This window comes from Cavia porcellus, unplaced genomic scaffold (genome assembly GCF_034190915.1).
Source record: "Cavia porcellus strain 051 isolate PalLab524CR breed Dunkin Hartley unplaced genomic scaffold, mCavPor4.1 scaffold_16, whole genome shotgun sequence".
NCBI lineage: Eukaryota > Metazoa > Chordata > Mammalia > Rodentia > Caviidae > Cavia > Cavia porcellus.
In genome coordinates, this window is record NW_026947499.1 from 25,125,539 (window position 1) to 25,139,352 (window position 13,814).

At 48.9% G+C, this 13,814-nt stretch overlaps 1 protein-coding gene, 1 long non-coding RNA gene and 1 pseudogene across 2 annotated transcripts; all 3 read right to left on the reverse strand.

The window, feature by feature from the left end:
• Positions 1-1,308: 1,308 nt before the first annotated feature.
• Positions 1,309-2,447, reverse strand: LOC134470683 (uncharacterized). The gene is made up of 2 exons (XR_010039737.1): positions 1,946-2,447; positions 1,309-1,597 (listed from the first exon to the last, which is right to left on the reverse strand). It is a non-coding gene; the product is annotated as an uncharacterized LOC134470683 (long non-coding RNA).
• A 3,211-nt stretch (positions 2,448-5,658) lies between these two features.
• Positions 5,659-7,895, reverse strand: Tssk2 (testis specific serine kinase 2). Its single transcript, XM_003478023.2, has one exon. It carries the CDS (start codon positions 7,766-7,768, stop codon positions 6,701-6,703), a length of 1,068 nt encoding a protein of 355 aa, XP_003478071.1. The 5' UTR covers positions 7,769-7,895; the 3' UTR covers positions 5,659-6,700.
• A 5,586-nt stretch (positions 7,896-13,481) lies between these two features.
• The window catches only part of LOC100726336 (histone deacetylase 2-like), a 64,555-nt pseudogene continuing 64,222 nt past the window's right edge, over positions 13,482-13,814 (reverse strand).

The following is a 13,814-nucleotide window of genomic DNA, read 5'->3' on the forward strand; positions in this document are numbered from 1 at the left end:
TGGCTAGGAGTTCTTTCCAAGAAACCTTCCTAGCCCATAGGCCAACTGTACTCTCAGGGCAGAGTGGGACTGGGAGGACAAAAGGCTGTGTCTAGATCCCATGCTGAGCACTGGCAGCTGCTCTGTGGAATGCTCTGCAAGGAGCACACAATCAGCTAGGGCATAACTGAACAGGGACCTTTTTTTCTTGCTGGCAGTTAAGATTCCTCTGTGGTGACACCTTTTTTTTAAATTGGTACCAGGGATTGAACTCATGACCGCCTGCTTGCAAGGCAGGTACTTATGCTGCTGAGCTAAATCCCCAGCCCCTGGGGTGACACCTTTGTGCAGCACCTGATCTAGGCCACATCTTGGGGGAGCAGGAGCTCCTGAAGTTCTGGCTTAAACTCGGGTTTGACTTGGACTATATCTGCCAATACAGTGAGCTGTCCTCTCACACTTGAGGCCACGTTAACACTCCTAGTGTTACACACTGGAGTTCTGGGACCCTCAAGGGGACATTTAGGAATGAATTGGGGGGAATGGAGGTAGGGCAGGCTGGGCTGAGTCCCCACTAATTCTGGTTTCATCTTCACCTCATATCCCAGCCATAACTAGCCCTGCTAGATTTGTGCATATTGCTGGTGATCCTTTTCCTGGACAGCTTGTATCTTACTCCTGCTAAAATCACCTCGTCTGTTTCCTCCCTGTTCATGATGCAAGATCTGCACTTGGAGCTTTCTTCCCAGACAACTTAGCCACATGTCTGTCCAGTGCTTTCTACTGTGCAGATGTGGCTTCTCATCCTTCTCCAATATGCAAGCAGGTGCTTTCTCCAGAGCCCAGCTGCTCCAGTCTCTGAGATCTGGGCTTCCACTTACTCCCTGTGGCCCTACTCCATTATGCTATTTCTTCATCTGTTGAAACTTTCTCAGCTTTGTGTGTTGATGAAGTCATACCTGCTCTTTTCCTTATAGAATAGACTCTCTTTTTTCATTCTGATTGTCTCTGGCCTTCCAGTTTTCTTCTTCTTTCATTCACAGTGGTTTGGCCTTTTAAAAACCACCTTTGCTGGGTGTGAGGGTGCACATCTGCACTTGGATGCTGAAGCTGGATGATTGCGTGTTCCAGGCCAGCCTGGGCAACACAATGGGGTCAAAGCCGATAGCGAGGTCCTGTTAACCAAACCAAACCAAACCAAACCAAACCAAACCAAACCAAAATATCAAAATGAAACAAAAAATGAGAGAAAGAGAAAAACCAAAACATTTTGGTGTGCATTGTGATAGGTAAACCAAGGTGCCATCGAGCCACCCGAAGCCGGCGAGGTTGAAGCAAACAGCAGTAACTTTATTGCAGACGTGTGCAGTCGGGCCAAGAGCTAAAAGACCGCTGGCCGCGAGTGAAGGGAGAGGGCATGTTTTACAGGTGAGTTTAGCTAGGGGACGTGGAAGGTTTTGTTGAGAGGGAGATGTTGCTGAGAGAGGTAAACATTTGGGGGCTTTCCAGGAGAGAAAGGGTCAGAGTGGGTACAGGATGTTATCGGCGGTTTTTGGGCATCGAGCAAGCATCTCCTGTGGGTTCCCTATACCAGAAACCTGGGGTGTGAGGCACTTTCCTGTGAACAAAATGTGAAACATGGGTAGTTTTTTTCTATTCTGTTTGGGGCGGGGGACCCAACCGTGGAATGTAATACACTGTTGGACACAGTAGCAGATCTGGGCCTGTAGGTGTGAAGACCCTTGGAATCTCAGGGTCCTGTTTCACCCCCTAGGCTCCCCGTGGCCCCTCTCTATTCCTCCCACAAGCCCGCCCACTCCAGTAGCCTTTTGGGGGAAGAGGAACCCTTAGGAACCCTGGCTCAGGCTCCGCCCCTGACACACCCCCTGCTTAGCCAATGGCAGGCCTCATCGTGTATCGCCCCGCCCCCTCAGTCGGGCCCGCCCCTCAGCCCCAGCTCCCAGACCTGAGGCTCCGCCCATTTGGGGGCCCTGCAGATGGCGGCCGTGGGCCCCGCGTCTCGGAGCTTTGTCCTGGCCCGCGGTCCTGCTCGGCGACGGTCCGCACTCTTCCCCGACCCGCTGGAGCCTGTGAGTCCGACCCAGCGGCCCTGAGCCGGTCTCAGTCAGGTCTCCTCCCAGGGCCACCGCACTGCGACCGGCCTCCGCTGGGACGGTGAACGGACCATAAACGTGACCGAGGCTGACGGCGGCGCTGTGCTCAGGGTCCCTGCGGCCGGAGGCGCGGCGTGGAGGGGCGCCGTGGCGGCGGGGTCAGGCCGGGGCGGGGTGGGGCGACTCAGGGCGGGGCTGAGCTGTTGGCCGAAGCGTCGCGCCTGGCCTGCAGCGCCTCCCGCGTGGCCGCTGGACCGGGTCGGGCTGGAGGGCTTCGGACCTGCAGCAGCTCATGGAGGCACCTGTTTTCACAGGCGTCGCCTGACTGCAGCCTCGTGCCAGCCTTGTGCCAGCCTTGTGGCCCTGGGCAGCAGTGTCATTCACTGAGGGGCTGCCCAGCAGAGGGCCTTAGTTCAGAGCCCGCCCCCAGAGGAGTTAGTAGGAATTCGCCAAGCACCCTGTGCAGGCCGTAGAAACACTGCAGCGGTGCTGGACATTTAGGGGCATCCCAACGTTGTGATGAGATTAAATGCTTTTGGAACACTCTGTGGAGGTTGCGTGTTTACATCTGTGATGGGGTATCAGAACCGTGACAACCAGATGACCCTTTGTACCTATTTTGGCTTCCCCTGAATTGCACCGAGAACTTATACTAACATCAGGGTTGACTTATCCATTAGACATAGATAAAGGGCCACCACCATACTTTTAGGGTCTGGCAAAAAATGGTTTACAATTACCAAGGAAAACCCTTTTTATATTAAAATGTCTTAATGTACATGCATTAGTATAATTCCATTTATACCAATGCAGTAGAAACTAGGATTCTGAATACATTGAAGTGCAAGTGCCATAACGGCAGAAGTGCGCAGAGACATCTGTCGGCAATATCAAGGCTGAATGTGGGAGCTCAGAGGTGAGCACCTATCTGTGATGCTCTAGCCGGGCTCCCAACCTGGACACGCAGCTGCATTTGGCTCTGTGCCTTTGTCATTTGCATGGAACATCTGCCTCTTCCCTAATGTCTGCTTGTGGCCAAAGCCCTGGACCTGCGATTAGCTCCTTTTCTTCTCGCTCTCCCTCTCCCTCTCTTCTTCCGCTTCTGCTTCTCCTCCTTTCCCTTCCCCTTCTCTTCCTCCTCCTCTTTTTCCTCCTCCTGTCTCCTCTCCACATCTTCTTCTGCTTCTGCTTCTGCTTCTTCATCTTTTTGAGACAGGGTTTCACTATGCAGTTCAGGTTGGGCTTAAACTCACTTTGTAGCCCAGGCTGGCTTCAAACTCACAGCAATCCTGAATCAGTTTCCTTAGTGCTGGTGTTACAGGTGTGCACCACCACACTCAGCTTTCTTATGATTAGCTTCTACTGAGACTTTTAAAAAAAATAATAGGAATACTATGTAGGTCACATCAGGAGGCATAGGAGTCAATTCTGTTACTGGTGATGTTGAATTTGATCAGTTTGATAAGATAATATTGGCTAGATGTCACTATTGTGAATACTTTCTCCTTTGTAGTGAAATGTGATTTTGAATAAGCATTGAATAAATTAATCTGTAGAATGATGTTCAAGGTGTTCTCCAGAACTTTTTGACCCAGTTGTTTTCCCATCTATTGATGATTTTTTTCTGAATTAATTATAAGTGATAGACAGCTTAAAAATAGCAATTTTTGGAGCTAGCCATGGTGGCACATGCTTATAATCCCAGCACTCGGGGAGGCTGAATCAGGAGGATCATAAATTCAAGCCCATCTTGGGCAATTTAGCAATTTGAGAGATTTAATCTCAGAAAAAAGAGGGGAGTGGGGAAGGAGAGCAGGCTGAGGATCTAGGTCAGTGTGAAGGCTTTGGGTTCAGTCTGTGGTACAGAAAACATGGCAATTTCTGTACTTGTCACTATATTTAATAAGTGGTTTTCTTTTATGAAGAGTTTTCCTATTTTTCCTTATCCCTCAAGTTCATCTTGTACTTTTCCTGCCTGTTATGGTTGAGATCTAAACTGTCCCCTCGAAGTCTCATAAATGATGGAAGGTGATTGAATCATGACATTCTATTTTTATCAGTGGATTAATTCAATGATGAGTTTATAGCTGAAGTCACCATCAGGGTTCGGGGGCTGGTTGGTCAGTTAGTGGGGACTGACCTAGAAGTGTGTCTTCTTGTCCCTTGCTCCTCCTTTCTCTCTCTGCTTCCTAGCTACAGTGAGTTGAGCAGCTTTCTCCTGCTATCCCCTTCTGCCATACCATTTCTGCCTTCAAACCAACCACCACGGACTGATTCCTCTGAAAATGTGAGTCAAAATAAACTTGTTCTTTTAAGTGACAAATGTTAGGTATTTTGTCCCAGCGATGGGAAAGTGACTAATATAGCACGGAAGTTCTTTCTCCAAGGATGCCTGCTCCCTTGGGGCAGTGGTGTTGGAACACCAACATCTGTGTTTTGGCTGAGCCCATTGCTACTGGGGTTTCTAAAATGATGTCAGTGGATAGAGATGGACATCTTTTTTTACACGTTCATAATAGTGCCTATATCACTACCTGTTATTGTAGTTTGGATCTAAACTGTCCCCTAAAACCTTATATGTTTGAAAGGTAATTAGTTAGAGGCAGATCATTGGGATCATGATCTGGAAGGGTATTTTTTTTTTGTACTGGGAAAAAACACATGACCTTGTGCTTGCCAGGCAGGTGCGTATGCCACTGAGCTAAATCCCTGGCCCCTGGAAGGGTATTTTGATGTCCTTGATTTTTCCCTTTTCTTTGTTTCCTGGCTCCATGACATGATTAGCTTTCTCCATATGGCAAACCCTTTTGCCATGCTGTTTCTCCCAGAGCCAGCTGACTTATGAATTGAAGCTGCTAAAATCCAATGAGCCTAAATAAACCTTTCCTCCTTGAAGTCATGAGTGTTACATATTTTGTTCCAGTGAAGAAGAAGATACCTACTAAGTCAGAGTTGTAATTTTATATGTTTTTAGATCAGAGGTCCCCAGTGTCAGTCTATGACTTGTTAGGAACTGGGTCACACAGCAGGAAGTGAGTGGTCAGTATGTGAACAATGCTTCATTTGTCTTTACTGCCGCTCCCCATTGATCACATTATTGCATGAACTCTAGTAAGATGAGTGGCGACATTAGATTCTCATAGGAGTGTGAACCTAATGTTAACTGCAATTGTGAAGGATCTAGATTGCATGTTTCTTGAATGAAGCTAATGCTTAATGATCTGAAGTGGGTCTGAGGCAGTGATGCTAGCACTGGAGAGTGGCAGCAAATAGAAATTTACATTAACAGTGAGGGTTGACTGCACAGAGATCACAATAAATCAATTGTTACAGTCAGTGACAAGTGATGATTAATCTGCATCTAGTGGCAGGTTTTACAGTGGCAAGTAAGTTGATGTACTTCAATTGTCCAGCTGCATCTGGTGGCAGTCTTTTATTTTCTACAAATGGATATCCAGTTTTCCCAGCACCATTGTTAAAAAGGCTGTCTTTTCTCCAGCATGATTTTGGCTTCTTTGTCAAAAATCAGATATTTCTAGATTCCTGGAATTTTTTATGTCTTCTTTTGTATTCTATTGGCCTGTGTGTCTGTTTTTGTGCCAATAACTGTATTGCTTTTATTATTATAGCTTTGTACTATAACCTGAAACACAGTATTGTGATGTCTCTGGTATTGCTCCTTTTGCTCAGAATTGCTTTGGCTATTCTGAGTCTTTTCTGATTCTATAACATTTTTGATTGTTTTTTTCTCCTAATTCTATAAAGAATGTTGTTGGTTTTTTTTTTTTAAATTATCTGCTGAGTCTATCTGAGTGGGGAACACAACCATGCAGAACTGCTGGCCTATGAGCAGCTCTCTCACCAGCTTCTTACTGACCTGGAGCTGCACTTCATCTGGCACAGGAATGCAACCAGTAGTATGCCTTGGGGAGTGTTGGTGACCAAACAGGAAACATGATAGACTAGATCACACCATCACCAAAGGCTATTTGCAAGTCCACAGCACAGGGTGGGTGCTAGTGAATGTTCTCAGCTGGGCCATTCCTGGGAAAGGTAAAGGTAAAGGTTTAGCCACCAAGGTCACCAATCTCAAATGACTCTGGAAGTTGAATGAGAACACTGAGGTAGGACTGTGTGAGAGAGCAATGGGTGTGTGTGGTACCACATGGGATTAGGAAAAGTTGTGGAGCCACGCAGCCCAGGAGGCCTGGGGATCTCGGGCAGGTCAGAGGTGGACAAGAGTAGGCCTGGCAAATGGATGATGACAAAGGTCCTCTCCTTGCCACAAGCCTTACTGACTGCCTGTGCCTAAGCACTGGGTCTTGGACTCCTAAATTGGAGGCCCTGCCTTAGCTGAATCCTAGAGAAGAAGACCCCTCTTGGGGTTCTCTATGCTTATGTACACTTCATGGTTTATTTGTTGGTCAGTAATTAAGACTTTTGCTATGAAATAAAAGAAAGCTAAAAGAACATAGTCAAAATAGTGGATTGACAGATTTTACTTGTTCCTGGCACCTATGCCTTCTTCAGCTCCTACCTGCCTACTTTGTTTATGTGAGCGCAAACTACATGCCATGTTCTTCCCCACTCCAAGGCCCTCACCATCACTAGATGCTCGCCTTTTCCACCTCAGCTCCGGAGGAGATGGGATGCTCTTTACCTTTGGAGGTCTCGGCCAGCCTATCCTCCATCCTGTCTTCATTCTTGGTCCGGTGCTGGGTTTCAGCTACCAGCTTGTGGTCAGCTTTGTACTCGGGCCTTGAGCCTGGCCTGGTGTCTAATTTATACTCAGCCCGATACTTGCCCTCCCCATCCCTCTTGAGTGAGGCAGAAGACATGGCTTTGGGCTTGGGGAGCTGCAGCCACGAATGACTGAGGATCTCGTCAATGTGCAGCCGCCGGTTGACATCTGGTTGCAGGATGCGAAAGATGAGGTCCTTGCACTCACTGGACAAGTTCTTGGAGCGGGGAAAGTCTACCCGGTGCTCCTTCTGGGTGCGCAGCATCTTTTTGATGTTGGAGTCATCATAAGGCATGCAGCCGCAGACCATGATGTAGAGGATCACACCCAGGCTCCAGATGTCATACACCTTGGGCTGGTATGGGATGCCCTGTAGCACCTCAGGGGCTGCGTATGCTGCTGAGCCACAAAAGGTCTTGCTGAGGATAATGCGCCCACATGCATCCCGCACACAGCGCTTGGAGAATCCAAAGTCAGACAACTTGATGTTGAAGTCCTTGTCAAGGAGAAGGTTCTCACACTTAAGGTCTCTGTGGACAATGTCTAAGTCATGGCAGTACTTGACAGCTGAGGCGAGCTGGCGGAACATCTTACGTGCCACATCCTCATGCAGGGCTCCTCGACATTTTATGAATTCAAGGAGGTCCCCCTGGACGCCAAGCTCCATGACAATGTAAATCCGTCCATCAGAAGTCTCAAAAATCTCATAGGTCTTGATGATGGAGCGGTGGTTGACAGTTGCTAAGATGTCCATCTCCCGAGGAAGGAATCTCTCCACAAAATCAGTGGGTGTTTTCTTGCGGTCGATAATCTTGACCGCCACATTGAACTTGAGGCGCTCTGAGTAGGCAGATTTGACTTTTGCATAGGAACCCTTGCCCAGGTTGATTCCCGCAATGTAACCCTTCTTTTTTAGGACTGCGGCATCGTCCATAGTGCCAGGAACGGCTGGCGCCGCCGCCCTCTACACCCCCTCCCCACGCCAGCCAGCAGGTGTCATTTTTCCACTATGAGGGGTTCTCTGGCCACGCTGGGCCTGGTCTTAGGGCAGCGGAATGCTTAGCATTGTCCCCAGGTGACTTCAGCAAATGAAGTCATAAAGCCAGGATGCCGGAAGTGAGGACGGTATTGGGGGTGCAGGGTTCCTGGAACTCTGGAAGCCAGAGCTGGGCTAAAAGGAGCAACCTTTCCCTCGCCTGCTGTAAGGAGGCCTGCACCCAAGACTCTGGTAATGCTTCTTGCTCCCCTTTCTCACTGCGGCTTCGTGCACAAGCGAGGCCTGGGTGTGGGTGGCTTAGGCCCACCAGAGTGTCAGTTCCATGCCTGTTTCCCTCACCTGACCTTGGGAACTAACTTTGCATTGGCCTTTGTCCCACAAGGGTCAGTTCTCTGCAGCTTCTTCACAGTATGAAGAAAAGCTCTTACAGAGATGGTTCTTTCAAGCTGGTGGCATCTACCCTGGTCGAGCCGAGCCAGCAGTGTTTCTAAGCCCAGTGAATGAAAGCAGCTCCATGTCTTTTCCTTGAGCTAGACAGAGCCAGGCAGATGAGATGCCATTGCTCTGGTGAGCAGGAGCATTTTTAGGGATAGGAAAACAAGCTGTACTGAGGATACCCCAAGTGCCCAGCTGAGCAGCCTAGGGCCTAGGGTAGGCAGATGCACATTTCAAGGGGTAGCAATGGCATGCAGGATAGGCAGAGCTTTGGCCAGATGGAGCAGGTATTGAGGCACCTAGGCAGGAAAGAGCTTCTGAGTAATACAAATCAGGAGGGTTTTTTCTCCAGATGACAGGCAACCATTGCACAGTCCAGTCCCATTTTAAAATGACAGCTTGCTGAAAGAGAATAATTGGGGTGATTGTAGAAGTCCCTTGAGGGACTTGAGGCGATTGTGGAAGTCCACTTTCTTGTGGAAGTGCCTTGGTGCAAGTCCCAAGAGGCTGGGCAAAGGAGGATTTTTTGCTTTGGCAAATGGTACCCTTCCTAGGTACTTTGCAAGCCCTGATTTCCATTTGTCATTGGTACTTACACCCTTTGCTCATAGAGAGATGTCTAGATAGATGAACTAGGGTTGCCACGCTCAGAGGGAGAGCAGGAATGTCTGTTTCTATATGAGTGGTGGTGCTGGTAAGTTTCAGAGAGTACGTGATGCAGAAGTCCAAGTGTAGAGGATTAGCAGGGCTCCATCAAGAGCACAAGAGGGACATGGCATGCTAGGACCCTGTGTCATCTTTGGCAGAGGCATAGTGATGTGAACACACCTGGAACAGGTAGGACGTGTCTTGTGTCTGGCAGCTAGAGTTTGCCCACCAGGCTGAGAGACAGGATGGTCAGAGTGGATGGATGAGCCCATACTGACCACCCTTTAGCAGCATCAGACTTGCGGGTCTCGTGTAAGCTGTGTAGTGTACTGGTGGTTGACGGCTTTAGCTCAATACATTCCTTTTCCTCAGGGTTTATTTTCTCCATAATGGCCAGAACGTCCCTCCTTGTGTCTCAGGAAAGGCTAAGATTTGGTGGCCAGGGCCCAGGAGCATAACACCTCTGTCCTCTCCCACATCCCTTGCACTCCCAGTGCCCCATCTGATGCACCCCTCTAAGTGTCAGCCTTCTCAGCTGACTCCAAAAACTCTTTCCTCCTCTGTGGTGCATTCTGCTCCCTCGTGCCCTGCCACTGCCCAGTATAGTGTGGTCTCTCTGGTTCTTAGGGGACATGCCAGAGGAGGCAGTTATTAACTTGGCACAAGCAGAGCTTCTCGGAATAGAGTGGGTGGCTTCAACCACCACTCTGTAAACCCGGGGAGAGTACAGTGTCTGAGAGGCAAGTTCACAATATGATTTTGGCACATGTGTGGACGAGAACCTGGGTTGAGGGACAGCTCTGGGAGACCAGCAGAGGAAGGATGAGTCAACAGGAAAAGGCCAGGCCTGGCAGGACCTCCAGATACTGGAAACCTTCCTACAGGGGTGGAAACCAGGAGTGGGTTTAGGAGGAGGCAGTGGGAGGAGACTGTGGGAGGCAGGGAGAAGGGCAAGGTGTTGTATGGTCAGGCGGGTGGACTGTCTGTGGGTGGTGGTTATCGGGAGGGCAAATCCAGGCGCTTGAAAGACTCTGCTTCTCTCAAGGCTCTGGGGTTGGCATCTTTCCAAGGCGGATACAGGCTGGGAAACAAGGTGAGTTTGAGTGCTTTGTTTTGTGTGTATTAAACCCTCAAACCCCCTGGGGGCTGTCCAGACTAAGGTGAAGAGAAAGGGGTCACTGTGGTAAGGTAAGGACTGCCTGGACATGCATAGGCAGGGCAGGCGGTACCTGGGAAGCCAATGGTGCCAAATGCAGGCCACACCCATTGCAGGATACCAGTGGCTGCCTTTTTTGCCCACAGTATCCAGGCAAACGCTGTGAAGTTGCCCATCTTGCCTACTCACCAGGGTCAGCTTTTTAACTGTAGTAGGAACTGGAGGAGAATGGGATGTGGTCAAGGCCACGTTGGATTATGAGACATTGTGGGCCATGTAGCAGAGCTTTTCCCAGGTGGGATGATTTCAGACACTGTTGAGAATCAAGTGCCTGTTGGTCATGAGGGAACTGGTGGTGGGCAGGGAAGGAAGCAAGTCACCCAGCAGGCGCGGAACCTCAAGGAGGACCGACAGGCTGTTTGGCCTTCCCTCAGCAATCTCCCACCAATAGCCTTGTGTAGGTGGATAGGGTTGATGATTACTTTGCTGCTTGAGATCTTCAGGTCCAAATACAGCCCGACTGTTCTGTGTCTCCCTTCTCTGCCTCTGTCTTTCCTCTGTTCCTTTTGGCACTGATGGATCACCCTCTACAAGCAACATCTTCCTCACTCTGCTGTCTGCCTCATTACTCAGCTCTCTGCTCAGACCCCTGCCCCTCTTTGTCTCCTCCAGCATCTGTCCCAGGCTCTGACTGGTGCAATTGGGTCAGCCTGCGCTAACAGTTTGGGCTGAGCCCCGCGGGATGTGTTTTCTCATGAGTAAGAAGCCAGAGAAAACCAGAACTGCAGTCACCTGAGCAAAACATTCATCATCTTGGTGTCTGCACTCATATACAGCACTGACAGATGCTTGTTTAGCAGTATGAGCCAGAGCGGGCCCAAGACCGAAGTCAGCTGGACAGAGAGGTGAATTCAGTGATTTATTTGTTCATTATGAAGTTCAAAGGGAGGCACAAGAAACTAACAAAAATAATCTGGGACTGTCTCTCTTCTTTGGATTGTTCTTTGACTTCTTTCAGGCTCAGGCTACAAGACTTGAGCTCTACTTCATTCCCTGATGTCTCCCTGACTCATTAGCTGTGCATTCTGCAGACAGCTGCTGGTGGTGAGGGGTCTCCTCTGTTTTTCTGGTCAGCTGCTTGCTGCTGAAGCTCAGGATTTCTGACTGCCTGACAACTTCCACCTTATCTTTTCGATGTTTTTGTCTCTGTCTGTGTCTCAGGCTGTGCCTCTTCCTCAGGCTCCAGCTTGGTAGCAGACTTCCCCTCAGAGCCAAGTTCCAGGGTCTCTGAAGGCTGGACCTGGGGATGTTCTTCCAGTCCTTGTTGATGGCTGCAAAAGATAGGCTTTGTGCCTTGGGCTGCACCCAGTAGTGACTGAGAATCTCATCAATGTGCAGCTACCAGTTGACATTGGGTAGAGTATGTGGTAGATGAGGTCCTGGCATTCATTGGTCAGGTATTGGAGCACAGGAAGTTGTTTTAATGCTCCTTCTGTGAGAGCAGCATTTTCACTGTGCTGGAGCTGTCGTGGGGATGGGGCCACAGACTATCATCTCTTAGAGGATCGTGGTCAGACTCTTGGCTCTTGATGTCAGATGTCTAGAGCCAGTGTTATTGGATGGAGGCTCTCAATGAGCTTCTTTCAGGTTCTCAGTGTCCTGAGCAAAGAATTAGACAAGACTCAGCAAAGGCAGCGAAAGTGTATTCATCGAAGGTAGAAAAAAGTAAGCTCTGCTGAGAGAGAAAAGACCAGTGGAAAGGCTCACAGTGGCCCAGAAGATAAAGGGAAAGACATCTTTTATATTTAAATTCCTCAATTATTTCTTTTATGCAATTAAGGCATTGGGAAAATTTCCTAGGAAACATTCACTTAGCATCATGCTGTGAACTGTCCCATCAAAAAACTCATTTGGCTTTTTGTTACATATAAAAGAAGGATCAGGAGTAGTGTCTTTTGATTGGCTGTGTCCACATGTAAGCAAATGATTGAAAAGAGTATCTTCGGATTGGTCTTGTGAAATCACCAGATTTAAATGTAGAATTGAAAACAGTAAGTTTCTGTTTGGTCCAAAATATTCTTATTTTGATTAGTTCTGTATACAGTGATAGTGACATCAGTGCTCCTTGTCTTGCTGAAGGAGGTTGTACTGTATAACACCTCCGGGACTGAGTATGCCAGCAGGTCTTAGTCAATGTCAGTTGGCCATTACCACCCTGTAGACAACACCTGGAGAAGCTAAAGCCAGACAACTTGATGTTGACATCTTTGTCAAGGAGGAAGTTCTTGAGCTTGAGGTCTGTGGTTGATGTAAGTTAGGAAATACTTGACTGCCAAGAAGAGCTGAGAGAACTTCTTGCAAGCAAAACTCTTTCAGGACTCCCTGGGTTTTGATGAATTCAAGAACATTACCCTGGCCTTTGAGCTCCATCATGATGTAGACCTTGCGTGATACCTCAAAGACTTTTTTGGTTTCACTGATGGTTCCATATCATCATGATCCCAGTTTCCCTTAGGAGGAATTTCTCCAGGCTGACCTTGGGGGCTTTTTTGCAATTGATTATTGTGAACATCATGCTAAACTTTAGGTGTCCAAAATAGACAAATTTGACTTTTCCCTTTTGAGCTCTTTCCATAGATTATACCCATGGTATGGCCTCTTTGTTTGAGGGTGTCCATTCTGTGCACAGTGCTGGAATACCCAGTGCCTCCGAGGCTGCAATCCTTGTAGGGCCAGTAGAACTTCAATTACACCGTGGATAGAGTCCTCTGGGCAGGCAGGTCTGCCGTCTCTGCTTCCCTAAGAGAACAAAGCTCTAGGATAGAACATTCAGCCTGGTCTCCTTGGTGACTTCAGTGTGTGAAGTCACAAAGGAATAGTGCCCCAGAAGAATGAAGCCATGAACTGGGCTGTTTGGACTTGGAACCATGTGGATCTGCCAGTGAGCGGGAGCAAAATGAAGGTCAGCAGAGTGGCCTTCTGCTTGGCTTGAATTTAAGGGAGGAGGGAGCCGGGACCGCATGTGAAGCAGTGGACTGATGATTGCAAACCAGGTCATCCCAGGGATCCCAGGGCAGGGGGCCCTATAAGTCAGGATGACAGTAAGAAACAGAAGACTCAGTCAGTTTAGGAGACTCTTTAGAAGGATTATTTTAGGGATACTTTATGAAAGTGGGGAGCAGGGGAGTAGGGAACTCTTAAAGGTAGTTCAGGTGCCCTCAGTAGTAACAGAGCCCTGGACTACATGGAAGAGGAAGGTAATAGAGGAGTATGGAAAGAAGTCCTCTGAGCAATGTGGTGACCTCGGGAGAAGGCAATCATGCAGGTTTCAGGGCTCCCTGGGATTTGATGAATTCGAGGAGGGCAACCCCCACAGAGACAGAGAGGACATCCCTGATCTCTTCCCTCTCTTCAGTTCTTGATGCTGTCCCCAGAGGCAGCCTGCAGGGACCCAGAGCAGGGTTGAAAAGGGTGTGGGTGGGTCAGCAGGGGCAAAGACTCCCGGTGCAGCCACTCCTGCAGCCTGGAAAGCCAGGCCTCTGCCCTCCTGCTGCATGGTTTGGCTGGACTGTTCGTCTCCCTCTACTTCTCTCTCCCCATCTGAACTTCTGCTGGCCTGCTTCTCATACAGTGGCTCTGCAGGGGTGCGACTGGCAGGAGTTCTGCTCTTGGCTGTGAGGTCCCTCTTAGGGACCATCGCAGCTTGTGGGTCGGGCTGCATTCCCAGGGCTGGGAGACAGAAGG

What these genes read in the sequence shown, in the direction of transcription:
- Tssk2 (XM_003478023.2), bottom strand. Translation starts at nt 7,768, where the DNA reads ATGGACGATGCCGCAGTCCTAAAAAAGAAGGGTTACATTGCGGGAATC.